General features: G+C 45.4%; 1 protein-coding gene across 1 annotated transcript; it reads left to right on the top strand.

Annotated features, from left to right (window-relative positions):
- The first annotated feature begins 226 nt into the window (after positions 1 to 226).
- On the top strand, positions 227 to 21,857 carry ZNF672 (zinc finger protein 672). The gene is given in 7 exon segments (XM_044262011.1): positions 227 to 695; positions 13,725 to 13,808; positions 17,162 to 18,108; positions 19,046 to 20,000; positions 20,002 to 20,208; positions 20,211 to 20,342; positions 20,344 to 21,857. Coding segments are annotated over 4 exon segments (1,353 nt in total). The 5' UTR covers positions 227 to 695; positions 13,725 to 13,808; positions 17,162 to 18,108; positions 19,046 to 19,619; the 3' UTR covers positions 20,977 to 21,857.
- Positions 21,858 to 22,153: the final 296 nt, after the last annotated feature.

A 22,153-nucleotide genomic window follows, 5' to 3' on the forward strand; every position in this document is an offset into this window, starting at 1 on the left:
TCCGGAAAGATACTTCCGGCCTCGCCGGTGAAGGCCGCAATGGCCCCTGAAGTGAACATGTTGGCTTCCGTCGCAAAGGCGGTGTGGCGGCCGGAGTACCGAGACAAGCGCGCTCCGCAGTTAGGACGGAAGGTCGTGGTCCTGAAGTAACTGATCACTACGGGAAGTCCGCAGTGCCTTAGTAACGATGGCTGAACGGACAGCTGTAATAGGTAGATGTGTCCCCTCGGGGCCGCCGGCCGGCGCCATGACGGTGGTCCCGGCGCGGCGCCTCGGCAGCCCCGTGCGCAGCCCGGCAGTCTCCCACAGACGGGAAACGACGTTTCCCGCGCAAACTCCCATTAGAACCCTAGGCCACCTGAGCTCGGTGCTTCAGAGCCCGCAAGGAGTTTGTTATCTTGCCTTGCATGTGGCGAGGGGACCTGACCTGAACGACCCTGGGAGCGGAGCCGGGGGGGGGGTGGTCACTTCTAGGTACCCGCAGGCGAGGCTTACGGGGAGGACTTGAGGGCGCCAGTCTTATTTTTGAAAAAGATCTAATTTACTGAGAGCCACCTCAGGGGTTGCTCTGATCGCCTCAGGGAAGGCGAGTGAACTGAATGTTCTTCCTCGCCTTTGGATTTCGTCCCTCCGTTCCCTCGCCGCACGAATGACCACATCCAGGAATAAATGAAGAAGAAGCGGTGGAGCCAAATGTATCCTTTTAAAAGTAATTTAAGGAGCGCCTGGGTGGTTCAGGTCATGATCTTGGGGTCCCGGGATCGAGCCCCACGTGGGGCCCCCTGCTCAAAGGAAGCCTGCTTCTCCCTACCGCGCTCCAGTTCTCTCTCTCCAATAAATAAATAAAATCGTTTTGTTCTATTTTTTTAAGATTTTATTTATTTATTTGACAGAGATCACAAGTAGGCAGAGGCAGATGGTGGGGGGCTCCCGGGAGCTCCCCGCTGAGCAGAGCCGCGATCCTAGGACCCTGGGATCATGACCTCAGCCGAAGGCAGAGGCTTTAACCCACTGAGCCACCCAGGCGCCCCCTAGATAAGATCATTTAAAAAAGAAAGAAAGAAAGAGAAGAGGGGCGCCTGGGTGGCTCAGGGGGTTAAAGCTTCTGCCTTCGGCTGAGGTCGTGATCCCAGGGTCCTGGGATTGAGCCCGGCATCCGGCTCTCTGCTCTGAGCCTGCTTCCTCCTCTCTCTGCCTGCTTCTCTGCCTACTTGTGGTCTCTGTCAAATAAATAAATAAAATCTTAAAAAAGAAAAAAGGAAAGAAAAAGAGTGATTTAAAACGGATTTTTTTTCCACAAAATTGGAAAATTTTTTTTAACACTGAGTCCGCGGAAAACTGAGTTAAAGCGTCTAAGTGGACGGATCTCATGGAAAATGATACCTGTTTTCCATCACATTCCTTTTTTTTTTTTTTTACTAAGGCAGCCAGGAAAATTATATACCGAAATTAGAAACAATGTATTTCTTTGTCCTCTGCTAGTAACTGATTTTTTAAAACTGGAATTTCACCATAACGACTCCCACTTTACCCACCGTCTTCTGTCTAGAACCTGGCCTGAATTCTCCAGACCTTTTCTAGCCAACACTACTGCCATACCTGTCCTCCTTACACCTTGTGCTGCAGGTCCTTTACCCTGTGCACTTGGTCATTAGCAATGGTGAGCTCCTTCTAGTTGTCAGCGTATTTCTGTTGCATCGGGTGGGATAACACCACTTGTAACCTAGATCACATCCTCAAGTGCGCTAGCCTCCCTGTTATCTCCACCGACCTTTCCTAGGGTTAACTCTTACTGAGACCAAATGTAGTATCATTGATTGATTGTCATTTCTCTAGCAGTTTTGGGATTTGGGAGGGAGGGTGTTTTTTGTGTTTTGCTGGATTTGGATAATGTTTCAAGTAGCCGTTTGGGAGCAGTGTACACTGGCTGTTTTATAGAGGCCAACACAGACATGATGAATTAAAACTTTTCTCTAGAACAGCACTCTCTTACTGCAATGACAAATGTTTCTGTGTCAGCTCTGAGCAGTATGGTAGCCACTAGCCATAGGTGGCCATAGAGCAGTTGAAATGGAGCTAGTATTATTAAAGAACAGCATTTTAAAACTTAATTCTAGGGACATCTGGGGGGCTTAGTCGGTTAAATATCTGCCTTCAAATCAGGTCATGATCCCAAGGTCCTGGGATCAAGTCCCACGTCAGGCATCATGCTCAGTGAGGAGCTTGCTTCCTCCCACTGTCTGCTTTGGCTGCCACTCTCCCTGCTTGTGCGCGCGCTCTTTCTCTCTATCTCTGACAAACGTTTTTTAAAAAGAAGGTGACATTTCAACTCATCATAGAAAGTTTAGGAAAAAATTAACTCTAGTTTAAATAGCCACATATGGCTAATGAATGGAATCATTAGTTCTAGAGCATGTCTTTCCTACATCTCTTCCAGGCACATACTCAGCTTTCACATCTTCAATACAAAACAGATGTCTCTCCATTGTCATTTTCCTCCTTTCTACTCTCCCATTTACTTCTGCAGTCTAGCTTCTGCTTCTGTCAGTTCACAGAAATTGCAGACATAAGGTCATCACCCATGCTCTGAATATCAGCAAATCACTGACATCTGTTACTAGGTTATTTATTCTCTCTCACCCTTCTTTAGCTTCTGAGTCACCCTTGTCCTGGGTTTCCCCTTCTCTGGCCTGTTGATTATTCCTTCATGTATTATATCTATGAGTGTCTACTCTGCCAGGATTTTATGTAATGAAGAAAAAGTCACTTCTTCAGTTTGCATGTAGCTTATAGTCTGTGGTACTTGTTTTATAAATCAGTGACATTCAAACTAATGGGACCACAACCCAAAAATATGTTTTACCTTGTAACCCAATATATGTATATTTGTGTAAATATAACAAAAGTTTCAGGAAAAGATCTTTACTCAAATTACCTGCAAAGCTTAAGCTTGTTAATATTTTCTGTACTTTTTTGTTTTTGTTTTTGTTTTTGTTTTTAAATGATGGTAGAGACCTGTGCCACTGATTTCATGACTCACTCATGTTTGAAAAACTTACCCTACATGCCAGGACTTCTCAGGCTCTGATGCTAGCTTATGACCATCTCATGCATCATGCAGCCTGCTTTCTCTGAGACCCCTTGCTAAAGCGCATGGCCCCTACCCATGGCTACTATTCCTTTCTTAGAACACTATCTCCACCCAGACCCCCCCCATAGATCACATTCTGAGATCCAGCAGCTTCTTTTCTTTTTTAATTTTCTTTATTTTTTTACTAACATATAGTGTATTATTAGTCTCAGGGGTACAGGTCTGTGAATCGCCAGGTTTACACAGCACTCACCATAGCATATTCCTTCCCCAATGTCCATAGCCCAACTACCCTCTCCCTCCCACCTCCCCCCAGCAACCCTCAGTTTGTTTTGTGAGATTAAGAGTCTCTTATGGTTTGTCTCCCTCACAAGCCATAATAGGTAAATGGTTTGTCTCCCTCCCGATCCCATCTTGTTTCATTTATTCCTTTCCTACCTTCCAAACCCCCCATGTTGCCCCTCAACTTCCTCATATCAGGGAGGTCATATGATAATTGTCTTTCTCTGATTGACTTATTTCGCTAAGCATAATACTCTCTAGTTCCATCCACATCATCACAAATGGCAAGATTTCATTTCTTTTGATGGCTGTATAGTATTCCATTATATATATATATCGTATCTCCTTTGTCCATTCATCTGTTGACAGACATCTAGATTCTTTCCACAGTTTGGCTGTTGTGGACATTGCTGCTGTAGACATTCGGGTTCACGTGCGCCCTCAGATCACTACGTTTGTATCTTTAGGGTAAATACCCAGTAGTGCGATTGCTGCGATTTATAAATCAGTGACACCGGTCATAGGGTAGTTCTATTTTCAACTTTTTGAGGAACCTCCATGCTGTTCGCCAGAGTGGTTGCACCAACTTGCATTCCCACCAGCAGTGTAGGAGCATTCCCCTTTCTCCACATCCTCACCAGCATGAGATCCAGCAGCTTCTCAGACCAGTGGCCTTTGCAAGGATTACCTCTCACTGAGTACAAATCTGATTTCATCCCCTTTCCCAACTCCTCCTTCTATATTGTGTTGGTAAATGGTTCTACCATCTACCCATTTACCTGGGGAGAAATGTAGAAGACATTAAGAGACAGTACTAGTGGGGGTGGAGGGGGTGGGGAGAGGCAAGGAGAGAGGGAGAGAATCTTAAGGAGACTCCACACCCAGCATGGACCCTGATGCAGAGCTCATAATCCTGAGATCATGACCTGAGCTGAAATCAAGAGTAGGACACTTAATTGACAGCCACCCAGGCACCCCATCAGGCTTTCATTGGTAACTTTTATTTTTTTAATTTCTTCACAGAAATACTTTAAATTACCTTCATCTTTAAAAACTCCTTTTGTGGTTAACTGCCCATCTATGTTCTTTGATATTTTTTCTCTTACCTTGAGTCAGATATTTAATACATACCAGCATCTGCTAATGAAACATAATAGTTTACTAATGGATAGTGACAGAAGACAGACAGTCATGCCAAGGGGAGAAAAAGGAAGGAGTATAAACTGGAACAGAGAAATTTGTGGTTAGTCGATGTGTTCTCTACCTTGACTGTAGTGAGAATATGATTTGTATATACATGTCAGGACTTTTCAAATTGCGCATTTTGCAGTGCAAATTACTAACCACTGTAGGAACACCGCGAACTACCAGGCACCTGCTCAAATTGTACATTTCAGTATGTGAGATTTTATGTCTATTATACTTCAATAAAGTTTTTTTTAAAAAAATTGGTTGGAAACTTGCTCTAGGAAATATATAATGTAAAATTTGCTAATAAATGTTAATTAAAGGGGTAGCCTATATTACTAAAATCCCTGAATTATTTCTACTCTTGTTAAATCTGCTGAGTTTTTGAGAAATAAATTATTTTCCCCTTAGCTTGTCATCTCACTGAACAATAAAAACACCAGACACATATGTTGTGTTAACCTCTACCAGGTACTGTTGAGTGGGTTTATTTCTATCATTGTTCCTCACAACAACTAACAAGTATATTGTACCTCCATGTTTTAATTGAGGAAATATAAGGACTAAAGGTTAAATAACTTGCCCAAGATCATACTGCTGGTAAGTGATGGCACTAGTCTTTGAACTAAGACAGTCCAGGCCCTTAGTCACAATGATAAATTGCCTCAATTAAGCTTTATACAGAAAAGTATTTAATATTACTTAAAATGTTTTTAGTAATACATAATATTTTAGGTTTAACGGTACCTACTTACATTTTAAATGCCTCAAAATCTGTGAAGGGAACTGAAATCAAATATTTTCTAAAGATACTACAGGTTTGCGTGTGATACTAGCAGTGTTTTACACTTCTGCTCCTAAAGTGCCTTTAAAGTGATTTCAATCATAAAATCTGAATTTATCCTTATCATGTATTTTACTTCAGTTTTCCCCCAGAAGTTATGCCTCATAATTTTAAGCTCATTTTCCAAATCTTATTTTGTGAACCAATGATTCTTACATGTGAGTTTTGAATATAATTTTTATCTTACATAACATTTTAAAATTTATTTAAATTGAATTTAACATGCACTGTATTAATACCTTCAGGAGTAGAATTTAATAATTCATCAGTTGCATACAACACCCAGTGCTCATTACATCAAGTGTCTTCCTTAATGCCCATCATCCAGTTATCCCTTCCCCCTGCCCACCACCCTCCAGCAAACCAGTTTCCTAGTGTTCAACATCTCTTATGGTTTGCCTCCCTATTTTCATCTTACTTTTCCTTCTCTTCCCCTATGTTCACCTGTTTTGTTTCTTAAATTTCACATATGAGTGGAATCATATGCTATTTGTCTTTCTCAGACTGACTTATTTTGCTTAGCATAATACCATCTAGTTCCAATCCATGTTGTTGCAGATGGCAGGATTTCATTCCTTTTTGATGGCTAAGTAATATTCCATCATGTATATAGACCACATCTTTATCCATTCATCTGTCAGTGTACATCTGGGCTCTTCCATATTTCAGCTACAGTGGACACTGCTGCTATAAACATTGGGGAGCATGTACCCCTTTGAATCACTATGTTGACAGATGTCATGAAAAGAAGGGCCATCTGTACCCCAATGTTTATAGCAGCAATGGCCACGGTCGCCAAACTATGGAAAGAACCAAGATGCCCTTCAACGGATGAATGGATAAGGAAGATGTGGTCCATATACACTATGGAGTATTATGCCTCCATCAGAAAGGATGAATACCCAACTTTTGTAGCAACATGGACAGGACTGGAAGAGATTATGCTGAGTGAAATAAGTCAAGCAGAGAAAGTCAATTATCATATGGTTTCACTTATTTGTGGAGCATAACAAATAGCATGGAGGACAAGGGGTGTTAGAGAGGAGAAGGGAGCTGGGGTAAATTGGAAGGGGAGGTGAACCATGAGAGACTATGGACTCTGAAAAACAATCTGAGGGGTTGGAAGTGGTGGGGGGGTGGGAGGTTGGGGTACCAGGTGGTGGGTATTATAGAGGGCACGGCTTGCATGGAGCACTGGGTGTGGTGAAAAAATAATGAATACTGTTTTTCTGAAAATAAATAAATTGGAAAAAAAATGAAAATAAAAAATAAATGAATCACTATGTTGGTATCCTTTGGGTAAATATGTAGTGCAATTGCCTGGTCATATGATAGCTCTATTTTTAACTTTCAGAGAACCTCTATACCATCTTCCAAAGTGGCTGCACCAGTTTGCATTCCCACCAACAGTGTAAGAGGGTTCCCCTCTCTCCACATCCTCATTAACATCTGATGTTTCCTGAGTTGTTAATTTTAGCCATTCTGGCTCGTGTGAGGTGGTGTCATTGTGGTTTAATTTGTATTTCCCTCAATGCCGAGTGATGTTGAGCACTTTTTCATGTGTCTAGCATAACTTTTTTTTTTTTTTTTTAAGTTAGCACTAAGGACTAAGAAATTTCAGGTGAAGGGGAAGAAAAGACTGAGAAATTTCATCACTAAGGGTTTAGACATCATCCGTATCTAGTTTACTAGAGCTTTTCACAATTAGTTTACTTACATAAATGTAAAAATAAGTAGCAGTCTCTGAATCAGCAACTGAGACTTTTAAGTTGACTGCAGAATTTGAGCTGCACAACTTCCAATCACTTCCTATTAAGAGTGCTATTTATATTTTTCAATTTTTTATTTAAATTCTAGTTAGCTAAAATAGACTGTAATCCTGGTCTCAGGAGTAGAATTTAGTGATTCATCACTTATATATAAACATCAATTGCTAAACACACGGGCCCTCCTTAATACCCAACAACCATTTAGTCCATTCCCAGCCTGCTTCTCCTCCACCAACCCGCAATTTGTTCTCTATATTTAAGATCTCCTACAGTTTGCATCTCTCTAAGAGTGCTGTTTAAATTAAAATATATTTAGTCTATACTGCCCAAAGCACACACATTTAATGCAATCCCTCTCAAAATACCACCAGCATTTTTTCACAAAGCTAGAACAAACAAACCTAAAATTTGTATGGAACCAGAAAATACCCCAAATACCAAAGCAATCTTGAAAAAGGAAAGCAAAGCTGAATGCTTGACCATTCCAGACTTCAAGCTATATTATAAAGCTGTAGTCATCAAGATACTATAGTACTAGCACAAAAACACACACATAGATCAATGGAACAGAATAGAAAACCCAGAAATGGACTCCACATGGTAAACTAATCTTCAACAAAGCAGGAAAGAATAACCAATAGAAAAAGACAATTTCTTCAACAAATGGTGTTGGTAAAACTGGACCACTTTTTTAGACCATACACAAAAATAAATCCAAAATGGATGAAAGACCTAAATGAAATACCAAAATCCTACAGAACATAGGCAGTAATCTCTTTGACCTGAGCCATAGCAACTTCTTACTATTTAAGATTTTCTTTATTTATTTGAGAGAGAGAAAGAGCGCGTGAACTAGCAAGGAAGAGAGAAGCAGGTTTTCTGCGAGCAGGGAGCCCAATGAAAGGCTGGATCCCAGGACTACGGATCATGACCTGAACTGAAAGCAAATGCTTAAATGGCTGACCCACCCAGGCACCTCTGGAACTTCTTACTAGACAGGTCTCTGGAGGCAAGGGAAACAAAAGCAAAAATGAACTATCAGGATTTCATCAAGACAAAAAGCTTCTGCACAGTAAAGAAAAGAAAACTAAAAGGCAGCCTACAGAATGGGAGAGGCTATTTGCAAATGATATATCTGATAAAGTGTTAGGATCCAAAATCTGGAAAGAACTTAACAAACTCAAAACCCCAAAACCAAATAATCCAGTTAAAAAATGGGCAGAAGGGGCGCCTGGGTAGCTCAGTGGGTTAAGCTGCTGCCTTCGGCTCAGGTCATGATCTCAGGGTCCTGGGATCAAGTCCCGCATCGGGCTCTCTCCTCAGCAGGGAGCCTGCTTCCTCCTCTCTCTCTCTCTCTCTCTCTCTCTCTCTGCCTGCCTCTCTGCCTACTTGTAATTTCTCTGTCAAATAAATAAATAAAATCTTAAAAAAAAAAATGAGCAGAAGACATGAACAGACATTTTTCTAAAAAAGACATCCAGATGGCCAGCAGACACATGAAAAGATGCTCAACAACAGTCATCATTAGGGAAATACAAATCAAAACCACAATGAAATATCATTTCACACCTGTCAGGATGGCTCAAATTGACAACACAGGAAACGAGATGTTGGCAAGGACTGGGAGAAAGGGGAAACCCTATTGTACTGTAAACTGGTGCAGCCACTCTGGAAAACAGTATGGAGGTTCCTCAACAAGTTAAAAATAGAGCTACTCTCTGACCCAGCAATTGCCCTACTAGGTATTTACCCAAAGGATACAAATGTAGTGATTCAAAGGGGCACGTACACCCCCAATGTTTATAGTAACACTATCCTCAATAGCCAAAATACGGAAAAAGTTCAAATGTCCAGCAATTGACAAATGGATAAAGAAGATATGGTGTGTGTGTCTGTATACAAAACGTATACACACACAAAATGGAATATTACAGACACACACAAAATGGAATATTAACCATCAGAAAGAATGAAATCTTGCCATTTGCTGTGACACAGGAACCAGGGTGTGTGATGCTAAGTGAAACAAGTCAGAGAAAGACAAATACCATATGATTTCACTAGTGGAATTTAAGAAACAAAACAGATGAGCATAGTGGAAGGAGAAAAAAGGTGGGGGGTGGGGACAAACCATAAGAGACTCTTAACTATAGAGAACAAAACAGTTTTGATGGAAGGATGGGGGATGCTAAATGGGTGTTGGGTAGTAAGAAATCACTTGAACTGTAGTAAGAATCACTACACATTATATGTAAGTGATGAGTCACCTAAATTCTACTCCTGAAACCAATATTACACTATATGTTAACTGGAATTGAAATAAAAATTTGAAAAACTGTATTTAAAAGACATTTAATCCTCTGTGTCACATTATTAAAATTAATATGTATATTATTGATGCATTTTATAAGTTGTTTCTCTCTTCCTGAAAATCAAAATCAGAAATTTTTTTTCCAATTTATTTATTTTCACAAAAACAGTATTCATTATTTTTTCACCACACCCAGTGCTCCATGCAAGCTGTGCCCTCTATAATACCCACCACCTGGTACCCCAACCTCCCACCCCCCCCCCGCCACTTCAAACCCCTCAGATTGTTTTTCAGAGTCCATAGTCTCTCATGGTTCATCTCCCCTTCCAATTTACCCAAAAGCACATACCCTCCCCAATGTCCATAACCCTACCCCCCTTCTCCCAACCCCCCTCCCCCCAGCAACCCACAGTTTGTTTCGTGAGATTAAGAGTCACTTATGGTTTGTCTCCCTCCCTATCCCATCTTGTTTCATGGATTCTTCTCCTACCCACTTAAGCCCCCATGTTGCATCACCACTCCCTCATATCAGGGAGATCATATGATAGTTGTCTTTCTCCGCTTGACTTATTTCGCTAAGCATGATACGCTCTAGTTCCATCCATGTTGTCGCAAATGGCAAGATTTCGTTTCTTTTGATGGCTGCATAGTATTCCATTGTGTATATATACCACATCTTCTTGATCCATTCATCTGTTGATGGACATCTAGGTTCTTTCCATAGTTTGGCTATTGTGGACATTGCTGCTATAAACATTCGGGTGCACGTGCCCCTTTGGATCACTACGTTTGTATCTTTAGGGTAAATTCCCAGTAGTGCAATTGCTGGGTCATAGGGCAGTTCTATTTTCAACATTTTGAGGAACCTCCATGCTGTTTTCCAGAGCTGTTGCACCAGCTTGCATTCCCACCAACAGTGTAGGAGGGTTCCCCTTTCTCCGCATCCTCGCCAGCATCTGTCATTTCCTGACTTGTTGATTTTAGCCATTCTGACTGGTGTGAGGTGATATCTCATTGTGGTTTTGATTTGTATTTCCCTGATGCCGAGTGATATGGAGCACTTTTTCATGTGTCTGTTGGCCATCTGGATGTCTTCTTTGCAGAAACGTCTGTTCATGTCCTCTGCCCATTTCTTGAATGGATTATTTGTTCTTTGGGTGTTGAGTTTGTTAAGTTCTTTATAGATTTTGGACACTAGTCCTTTATCTGATATGTCGTTTGCAAATATCTTCTCCCATTCTGTCAGTTGTCTTTTGGTTTTGTTAACTGTTAAAATCAGAAATTTTGATTTGGCTTTACAAGTTGCAAATGCAACTTGGAATTAATAAAAAATAAAAATTCTCATTGCTTAAAAAAATAAAATCTGCAATTCAGAATTCTATTAGGCTGCCTGTTCTTTCCTGTCTTCATTATAGATTGTTAGATTTCGCTTTTCTGTCCTTGGTTCTTTCTACTATTGGAAAACTGTCAGTTGACATCTGTGGAATTATCTGGGAAACAAGTTATCATATTCTAGAGTCCAATGTTTTTATTGTAAATGGGACTAAAATTGGAATCCTTGAAGAACAGAAACACTGTATTTAGTAATACAGGAAGTAAATGAAGTTGAAACTGTTCTCAGTCTTCATATCATTATAACAGCAAGCCTTCCAAATTTTATTTGATCAGGCTCACATTTCAAATAACAGATTGAAATAGTGGTCTATAACCTTAACTCTGTTTGCTTACCTTTCATTTTCCTCTCAACTGTAATGCAAAGCATGTGCTGTCTGCCACATGCCCACAATGAATATTTAATTATTTTACTCCCCTTTCTGTCTGTCTCTTCTTAAACCACTAACAGTGCCCTCTGGCCAAACCCAATGAACTGATGGTGCCATGACATTACTGCACTTACACAAGTTTTACGCACTGTTACTCACATGGGATCCAAAACCTCACCCTGTCTTGGGGTGCCAGGATAGCTCAGTCAGTTAATTGTCCAAGACTTGGTTTCAGTTCAGGTCATGATCTTGGGGGCCTGGGATTGAGCCCTATGTCAGGCTCCATGCTCAAGGCAGAGTGTGCTTGGGATTCTCTCCCTCCCTCTACATGTACCCTCTCTCACACACAAATAAATAAATCAAGGAAGTGAACTGAGTATGAGACAAAACAAGTTGAGGTTTTTTTTAATTTAAAAAACCAAAAACACCTTAGCCTGTCTTGACCCTTCTTTTTCTCAAAGTCTTTACTGCTTCTACAGCTTCCTCCTTTCAGAGACCAGTGCTAGCGTTCTATCCTCAGTCTTTCTTATCCACAGCCTCTCTGGGAAATGTCATCCATTCTTGTAGTTTCATCTTTTCACTTCTAACTTCTTGGTCCTTACAAAACCTGATGCACCATGGCTCTTCCTCTTGTAGCACATTTCTATATTCCCATTGCCCAGCCAGGTGAAACTGGGTGTGCCCTCAATTAAAGTCTTGTGGGAGGGAGGGATTCTTTGAGTTAGCCCAAGTACTTTGAGTTTCCTTTCTCAACACCTCTTTCCCCTCCATTTCCTAGAACTCTTGCCCTGTCCCACTCATCATCCTCCACAGAATTCTGATCTGCATCTGCTTACATTTTGTCCTTACTCTAGAGCAAGAGTATACAGACTCCTTTCCTGCTTATCCCATCTTTCTGTCCCAACCCAATCCCAGCATCTCTGCATTGGCAGAAAGCTCCCACGTTGTGGAAATCATTATCATCATCATCCTAATACAAAATCTTGGCTAGGTGTTAAATCTATGAAATTTGCTGATGACTTATAGCAGAATTATCCCATTCTGTTCTAGCTTTATACCGCTTTACATAATGGGAAGGCATTAATCATGGAGGTCTGTCTTCCCACACCACTCCTCAAGAGACTCAATTCCTGTTTTGTCTCATACTCAGTTCACGTCCTTGAATGTAAGCAGGCATTCATGAAAGTGCATTCATTAAGAATGCCTTCAAGCTTACAATTTAGTAGGGGAGATAAGATATGTACATAATTCTAAAGTGTATGGTAAATGATAATAAATTCAGTCGGCGTCTTATGCCTCTTATGGCCTGTAAGGACAACAAATATTGTACTGAAAGGCAACCATCTGGGTCAGATATTTTCAAGGTGATAAATATGCACACAAATTCTTGACCTTCTTTCTTTCAGTAAACTCAATATTCCTGTTCCAGTTATTATGCCCCTCTGTAATGACTCCCACAGGAAACAAAAATCCACACCTCCACATTTTATCTCCACTGAGATCTTTCCTCCATAGTTAAAAAAAAGTTATCCAGACCTCTTTCATATGACAGTTTGTCAAATTTTGTGTACAGTCATGAACACGTTTCTCCTTTGCAGGTTAAATATACCCAGACCCTTCAATTATGTAATGTATTTATCACTATCCTAGTCACTCCTCCAGAACTGGTCAACTCAATCACATGTCATCAGTGCTGAAAAATGAGTCCAGAAATGTCCTAATTAATCCCGTTCTCAGACCTGAAAGTCTTTGGAATTACTCTCAACTAGTCCTCTTCTGCAAAACTACCTTACCTGCATATGGCACTTGACAGCAAGCACGTTTTTCTTTTCTACTCTCCCACCTCTAGCCCTTCCTGATTCAGGCCCTCATCACCCCAGGCCTACATCCTGTGTCCATTTTTTGCTTCCCTGCCTGCTGGTGCCATCCCTGGACTCCTTAAAAAGCACTGTCACGTGTGAATCAGCGAAAACTCGTTGAGCTGTGCATCACTAATTGTGATGTGCAGTGCTCATGCTTCAGAGCATCAATTATGAGCAAGACAAGGCCTTTAACTCCAGAGGTGAGGGCCATCATGTGACTATACCAACGTGTAGAGAGGGTTGCATTGTAGCATGGGTGCACACCCAAGACCAAGGGTGGAAAACAGCATTCCAGCATAGATTAGTGGAGACGACATTTGACTAAACTTTTAAGAATGGTTGGAATTAAAAGCAGGAGAGCATTCCAGGCTGAACCAAGAGGTGGGGCCGGAGGGGTCTTGAGTACAGTGGTTTACTGGGCTCCTGAGCAGAGCAGATGGATGGAAACTATGGATGTGCAGCAGGAGCAGTACAAAGTGTTCTCGAAAGGAACATTAGGGCAGGTAAAGAATGACCCTGAGTGCCATCCTCGAGAGTCTCTTCTGGATAAGCCTTGAAGAAGGGGCTCTTGGGCTCCCAGTTGCATTTCCATCTCTCAGTGGAAGACACTGCAGTCTCAACATTTGGACAAGAAGCCCCGCCTAGCAGCTCTTGTAGAGGAGGCTGGGAAGCAGACCGGAGGCTGAAAAGCAGTTGAGGTAAAGTATCCCCAAACCTGGCAGTGCGCCCTGGGCGAGTCGCCAATTCGCGGGAACCTCCAGGGCCGAGTTGCAGGGAGGATCGCATTCTCTGTTAACCTAGTGTGCCCTCACTATAGACAGTCACTGACTTCTACTGGGACGATTTGGGAAGGTGGCCCCCGCGGTCCGTCCACTGCAGGAACCCACTGGCCCGGAGGCAGCTGCAGGACTCCCGTGCGCGTCCCCGCGGGCGTGCGCGAGCAGCGGGAGTAGCGGACTGGGCACGTGGAACTCCGCCACAGCCGGCTGAGACGGTGCACAGCACCCTTTCCTCGGATTGGGCGGAATCATGCCCGGAGAAGGCAGAGACTGGTTAACCCTGGGAAGAGGGCGGAGCCCTGTCAGGGAGGGAGGCGGGACTTGGCTCCCAGTGGTAACCCTGCCCCCTTGCGGCGTCTCGGGCGCGGGCTGGCGAAGCTGAGCAGTCCGGAGAGAGTTTAGGCCTTCTAGTCATCCCAGCAACCGGTGACGCGGCCCTCATGAGGCCCACCACTGGCCAGCGGGAAAAGCGGGGCCAGAACGTGACTCCCAATCCCGAGGAGCCTCCCAGCTCCCCACTCGGCGGCCGCACGCTCCGCCAGCCCCTTCCTCCCTTCAGCGCCCTAGTCCCGAAGTCCGGGAGGCGGGAGTCAGCGAGCCAGCCGAGTAGGAACTGCGCGGTGTACAAGAAGCCTGTCGGCGACCGGTGAGGGGACTGGGGCTGGGAGGGCAGGGTTGGCGCGGGGCAGCGATCCCCAGCTACCGCCCGTCTTCTCCCCTCGGCTCCTGGCGACTAGCGTCTGCGGCAGAGGCGAGCGCTGCTCGGCAACGAGTGACGCTGCAGCGGGGCGGGACGAGCGATTGGCCAGTTCCCGCTTGCCAACGCCGGCGGCCTGCTCCTCCCAGGCCTTGACCCACCCCGTCGGCGTTAATCGTCCCCGACTTCTCGCTAGGTTTTCGATGGGCGGGCGCCGCGGGCGAGATGCTGGGGTAGGACTGTGGGTGGGAAGTTTCGCCCTTGGAGAATCTGCCTAGCGACTCGTGATGAAAGGTGACTGAGGCGCCCGGATTGGCTGCCCTGCGACCTACTCAAGTGTGGCCTTCCTCTTCCGGTGGATACTTCAACGCCTTTTCCCGGTCTGAACCCGGTAACAAGCCTTAAGCTAAGTGCCCCGTCTCCCTGATTTCCTCTGAAAGCTCCCGGGGTGTGTCGTGGGGCTACAGTACAGAATGACCACGCTGTTCTAACCATGTGAAGCAGGGTTCTTTGGGGGTCAGGGAAGGACTTATAAACTTGCAGAACGTTCAGAATCCTTGAAGTAGAGGAAGGAGTCAGCCCCTGTGCTCGGGATCCTCTTCAGAGGAACTGTCCTGAAGAGAGTAAGACCTAAAAACGCAGCCACCACAGTTCTCAGACTTACACATAATTCAACCAATTTTTCATATGAAATGTGATTGCTTCCTTTACTGAGTTCTCCCAGACAGGAGTGTCCGACACCTGTTGTCCCCTGTCCAAGATTACACAGCTAATAATGGAAGAAGCAGAATTTGGACACTTGCCTACGCATGTTATGGTTCCATTTCAGTAAACCAAAGCAGAGCATTTGCAGCATATGAGGTAGATAGGGCTATGGAGGATAAGCTGACTGGTGAGAGGCCTCCTCCTCCAGTACCCTGCCATTGGGAAGAATTGTATTCCAGATAAACACATCATGTTTAAAAAGCACTGGATGCCCAACTTCTTGCTAGGCCCAGGGAATTGCAAAACACCATTTATCATCCCTTCCCACATCCCGGTTCTGTGATGCTCTGTCCCCTTTTGGGTTGCAGTTTTGCCCATGTGTCAGAGGAAGTAAAGAATAGACTATCCTACTACGTGTGTTCTCTCCCTGCCAAGATCCCGATCTTCTCCACAGTTTCCAGTTCACAGGAAAATCTGTGTGAAGGCAAAACGTCCAAAACAGTGTACTTGGATCATGATCAGGCTTGGGCACTTGGGATGGAAAGCAGCTGTCATTCCTATTTCTAGCAGTTCCTTAAACATGCCAGACTGGATCTGAAGCTGAAATGGGCAACTTCTTTTGAAGTACGGGACCTTGTTTCTGTTAGGTCAGGAGTGGCTATTTTGGTGCTCTAGATTCCACACTCCATCCTTACCTAGAAAAGGGGCTGAAACCTTCCTGGAATGGATGGGACTACTACTATTCCCTGTTACTTTCACTGATTACTCAGAATAAAGCCAAGTAAGGGGACAGGACTGTGGGGTGTGAAGGTGCTTAGCAGAGCTTCTCTGAGGAGGGGTTATTGGAGCAGAGCCCTGAATAAAGAGGCGAAGGGACTTTACAGCTGGAACTATAAATGGGAAGGCCCCAAAGTAGGCAATTAATTTAAATAATACATTTCATTTAGCCCAATATATCCAAAACATTATTTCAATATATAATCAACATTAAACATTATTGAGATATTTTGCATTCTTTTTTTCATACTAAATCTTTGAAATTAGGAGTGTATTTGACCCTTACAGCCTATCTCAATTTAGACCAGCCAGCCACATTTCCAGCGCTCAGTCCCATATGGCTCATGGCTACTGTAGTGCACAGCACATCTGGGGACAGCCCTCAGCCCCACTCCTGCACCAGCTTTACTCGGCTGTGGCTTCAAGATGGAGGAATTGCAAGATGATCACTTCTCTCTTCATCCTGCCCTAGAAGTATTGGCCTGGCAGAACAGATAGCCAGGAAAGAAAATCTTTGTACTAACTGAAGGACACAACTCAGAAGAAAAAAAACTAAGCTGCTCTCATAGTAGATTGTTAGTTAATGTACTAAATGCTGGTTAATTACCACACTCTTGATCTGTAATATGTTAGATGTGGTTAGATGTGGAATGAAACACCTGCAATATCTATTAAGAAACAAAAATAAAGGGATATATGAAACTCCGTTTATTTTTAATGAATTGTGAATGTTAATTTTTTCATTAGCTTATCTTACTTAGTACCTGTTTTCAGTTACATATATGATATTTTTAAATATTTGTACTTGTAACTAATATAAATGCTTGATAAATACTAAAATATTTTAAGTATTGAACGATTAGGACTTTTCACCAACTCACACATTATTACCTCCTTCCCTCTTTCCAAGCCCTCCTGTACTTATTTTTTTTTCCTCCTGTACTTACTTTTTTACTTAAAATGAATTTGGTAATATAACAACTTATAAAACTCTCAGTTGGGGGAAAAAAAAAAACTCTCAATTGGGAAACTGGTTAGGATAGTCTAGAAATCATTCTTTTTTTTGTACAATAATAATTTTTTTTTCTTTCAGATTTCCTCCCAAGCATAGATCCCTTTCCTTCCAGGGCCAACTCCAGCATGGGGTGAGGTACAGAAGAAAGACTTCAGGGGTGTACTCTGGCACTCAGTTACCAAACCTGCCCCCTAGATCAGGGTCTGTCTCACCACATCTATAATGGGGGGAAATTTTATCTTTGTTTATACGCCATTTATGTATGCATGTTTGTGCATTCGTCTTACCTTCCTTGGGCCTGTGCCCTGGAAGGCAGAGGGTGGGTTCCCAGAAACTTGGCCTGAGACCAGTGCCATGGTCCCTGGTGTCCCTCAAGTGAGGTGGAACCCTCACCAGCATGGTGCATTGCTCTCTTTGGCATTTGGATCAAACACTGAGTCCTGAGGGAAAGTTTTATTCACATGAGGGCAAACATTCTTTTGAACTGACAACCCAGAATAGACAGCCCAAGTATCTGGGCTGAAAGTTCCCTCTGGAAGAACTTTGACATTCTCTCTGAAGACTGCTTTCAGGTCTGCAGAGGGGGTCCTGTCCCTGCTTTCAGCTTTTGCTTAAACTCATTCTCTGTGAATAAGATGTCTGGGATTTAAAATACCACAGGCCAAAAAAAAAAAAAAAAGAGAGAGAGAGAGTGTGTGTGTGGGAAAGGAGTATGATAGATGAAACAGAATAGCAAAATGTAGATAGATATATGCTAAAGGTGAGGGATTCATGATATTATTCTTCAGTTTTTTATATTTGAAAATGTCCATTTTAAACAATACTCACCTCCAAAAAGTACTCCTCTCTTCTTTCTTTCCCTGCCTCTGTCCCCTTGGTTCATTGTAAATCCATGTTGTCCCTCTTACTTCATCCCTGCAGGGTACAGAACATTCTGCTCCCAAGGCATGAGAAGAGAACATCATATATTGGCCACTACTGCCCAATGTGGAGGGGAGCAGAAACTCCAGAGCCCACCCCTGAAGGTTTGTGGCTTTCAAGGCTTTTTGTCAGTGGATCCCATTTTTGGGTGTTTTAGCCTGAGCTCTGGGTATTTATGATGTTTCCATCTGCCAATAAGAAAATGACTGCTGATCATTTTGTTTGCTTCCTCTCCCTGACCTATTGACTGACACAGCCTATAGCCTGTAACTCATAGCAGCTATACCTAATCTCCACTGAATTTAGCTGGGACTAATCCATGAGCCTTGAGGAGAAGAGCAGTCAGTGATGAGGCCCACAGGAGGTTCTATACAGAAAAGCTGATCCTGCTCCCAGACAGCCCCCTGGACCAACTTGTCAAAAGGACTGTTGGATAACATTTGAGATAAAAAGGATAGCAGATCAGATCCCATCCTCATAAAGGGGTTTCTCTGCTAATCTGGGTTCTCAGATCCCTGGAGCTAGGGCAATGAGAAAGGTTTGTGGAATGTTTACAAACAACTTGGATGACCTGAGAATTAGGAAGGAATGCGTCTTCCTTCTCCACAGTTTTCCTGAGAATGTGAAAAGCACTTCTAGGCTAATACCATTAACTTTCATTATTATTCTTTTTGGACTATGTATGTTCCTTTTTGGCCTTTCCCTCGATCCTGAGTTGCTTTATCAAGGCTAGGCCAGGGAACGTTGAGGCTGTGCACTGGTGTGGAGTGATTATCAGCTACTGTCCAAAGCCAAGGCAATACTTTGCCATTTCTTAGATAACCATCCCTTGCCCAGGCCCCAGCCCTTTCTGAGATTTTTGCCCAAACTGCTACTTCTCTATAGGTTTATGCTTTATCTCATTGCCCTCCTTGTCCTTCCAGCCCAGATTTGGCTGGGTTCACATTGGTGACTTTAGAAATCAGGGTCTCAGAAGAAGGTGTTGATGTAGTTGAGGCCCAGGGGCCCTCTCATTGCCTCTCCCTCCTTGTTGTTTTCTAGTGCATGTCCAGGCCAAGACCTCTGATCTAAGGACAGAAAACAGGCTGCTGGGTACTCCTCATTCCCTGCCAAGCAGAGTTTTGGAAGCAAACTCCCTCTCTGAATCCCTCCTGCCCTTCCTGATGGCATGAGGACCACCCCCCAATACTTCTAGGAGTCCTATGGCTTTGCCTCCTCTTGGAGGGTGGAATCCAGGAGATGATCTAGATGAGGAAGTTACAAGAAAAAGGGGCCCTGTGCTTGCCTCTCCATTTCCCCAAGGTGTAGCTGTTGCAGCTGTTACTGTGGCTTACAGTCACTCTCTCCCTGTAGAGTGAAGGGTGAAGGGTGAACCTAGCTGCAGCCAACCTTAGAAAAAGCTGCAGAGCCTGCCCACAAAAGAAGGAAGCTGACATCTGCAGGCCAGTTTTCCAGGCCTCCCCTTCTTCCCTCTGCTACTCCCTTAGTAGGCCTTCAGGAAACTGAAAATAACACGCAGTTTGAGGCTGTGGACCCTGGCGTGGGAGTGGCACACGTCCCTGCCAGCCTGGCCCCCAGCCTGCGTCCCGAGGGCGTCCCCAGCCCAGCCCTCACCATGTTCGCTGCATCAGAGGCGGTGGCGGTGGCCACGGCGGCAGCAGGAAGGCCTTACGTGTGCAGCGAGTGTGGCAAGAGCTTCAGCTACAGTTCGGTGCTGCTGCGCCACACGTGTGCCCATGGCGGCGACTGCCGCTACCGCTGCCTCGACTGCGGGGAGCGCTATGCACTGGCCACTGACCTCCGCGCACACCGTCGCGTGCATACTGGCCAGACACTCTACATCTACAATGAATGCGGCCAGAGCTTCCATCATAGTGGCCACCTGGACCTGCACCAGAGCACACACAGACAGCGCGGCCGCTCCTGCCGCTGCCGCACATGCGGCCGCAGCCTTCCACACCTCTCAGCTCTGCTGCTGCACCGGCGCCGCCGGCACCCCCCCTGAGCGGCCCTGCCGCTGCCCCCTGTGTGCGCGTGCCTTCCGTCACAGTGCGCTCCGCTTCCACCAGGCGCGGGCACACCCGTGGGGGACAGCCATCGCACCTCTTGACCCCCTCCACCGCTGCGCACAGTGCCCACGGGCCGTCCGCAGCTCTGCAGGGCTGCGGAGCCACACACGCGTCCACAGCGTCCAGCACCTAAGCCGCACGCGCCGGGTGTGCACCAGTGCAGCGTGTGCGGGAAGAGCTTCGGTAAGAGCTCCACGCTAACACGACACCTACAGACGCACTCAGGTGAGAAGCCCTTCAAGTGCCCGGAGTGTGGGAAGGGATTCTTGGGAGAGCGCCACGCTAGTGCGCCACCAGCGGACGCACACGGTGGAGAAGCCATACACGTGCGGGGACTGCGGGCGCCGCTTCAGCGAAAGTTCCACCCTTCTGCGCCACAGGCACAGCCATCAGGGAGAGCGGCCGCACGCATGCGCCACGTGCGGCAAGGGCTTCGGGCAGCGCTCAGACCTGGTGGTGCACCAGCGCATCCACACGGGCGAGAGGCCCTTCCCATGCACCGAGTGCGGCCGCCGCTTCAGTGACCGCTCTGACCTCACCAAGCACCGGCGCACGCACACCGGCGAGAAGCCCTACCGCTGTGAGCTGTGAGGCAAACGCTTCACTTGCGTTTCCAACCTCAACGTGCACCGGCGCAACCACGCCGGCCACAAGTGCCCCGAGTGCGGCAGGGCCTTCAGCGTGACCTCCAAGCTGGCGCTGCACCACAAGACCCACCTGGGCGAGCGGCCGGCACAGTGCGCCGAGTGCGGCAAGTGTTTCAGCCACAGCCGCTCGCTCTCCCAGCACGAGCGGGCGCACACGCGCGCTCGAGCTGCCGCCGCCCAAGCCACCGCAGGAGCTGCACTCATCTTTGCTGGGCGGGCAGAAAAGGAAAAGCCGGACTTCTTGTGTCCCAGCTGAGGGACACTTGCTGAGAAGCTTTTCTGTCGTAGGCTGGGCACGTACGGATGCCACTGCCACAGGGAGGTCTGTGTAAAGACAGCACGGCCGGCTGTCGCCTTTCCCCATCTTCCGTGGTAGCCCTTCACCTGGACTGCGGCCGGGCCTCTACATCTACTTCCCTGGTCAGCTCTTCCTGTCCTCCATCCTTCCTGTCCTCCCCCTGGGGTGTAGGGAAGCAGGAAAACCTCCTAGACAGGAAAGAGCCCAGGTATGGGTATATTCCCACTGCTGCTGTTGTGCCCCCCAAGATCTCTTTTCTGCTTTCCCACCTGGGTTCGAACTTCTCTTGTCCCATCCCCTTTTCCAGCCCGAGTCTCCTCTAGCTCTCCTTCCTGTGTTCGTTTGTTGTCCTGCCTCTTCAGGTAATGATCACAGATGTGGCCACAGGGACAACCCACCCACCTTGTGGTCTTCTTGACTCTTGGTTCTACTTGAGTCTCTGCTGCTTTCTCCCTAGGCTCAGAGATGGGAAATTTGTAGGCAGAGAGGTGATGGGACAGCACATTTCAGTGAAAGACATTATGCCAGAAGCCCTCTCAGCAAAGCAGCCACCAGTCCCATGGAGCACACCTGATGGTATCCACATCAAAGTGCCCCTCAGGGCAATATTCTCCAGCTAGGTGGGGGAACATTAACTTTCAGACCTAGACCAAGACCCTGTGGGATCTATAAAGCAGAGTACTGCCAAGGGGAGCATCAGATTACTATTTCCAAATCAAGCCTGGAGCCATGGGCAAATGGAGCTCCACAGAGCCAATAGTGCAGGGCAGAAAATCTGGAATTGGCCGGTGGTTGTTTTGCTTACGACTGGTGAAATAAAGCTTGGTGTTTTGCGGGGGGTTCCAGAAGCCAAGAGCCTCCTTTGTCATACCAGAGGCTACCATCTTTGCAGAATTCAGGAGTGATCCAAGAGCCAAGCTTTTCTGAAGTTCTAAGATGTCCCCTCCCAAGGTAGCTCAGGGATCTTGCATGCAACACCCGCTTGATTTTGCACTGGAAGGCAAGACTCTTCAAGCATGTATGTTTGGTTCTCTTGGTCAATGCAGAGTACGAATGTGGCTCAGGCTCACATACCTCCATTCCTGTTCCAGCTAATCCACTGGATTGACCCAGTGCTCTGGGTCACTGGAATGAC

This window comes from Neovison vison, chromosome 1, assembly GCF_020171115.1.
Source record: "Neovison vison isolate M4711 chromosome 1, ASM_NN_V1, whole genome shotgun sequence".
Classification (NCBI taxonomy): domain Eukaryota; kingdom Metazoa; phylum Chordata; class Mammalia; order Carnivora; family Mustelidae; genus Neogale; species Neogale vison.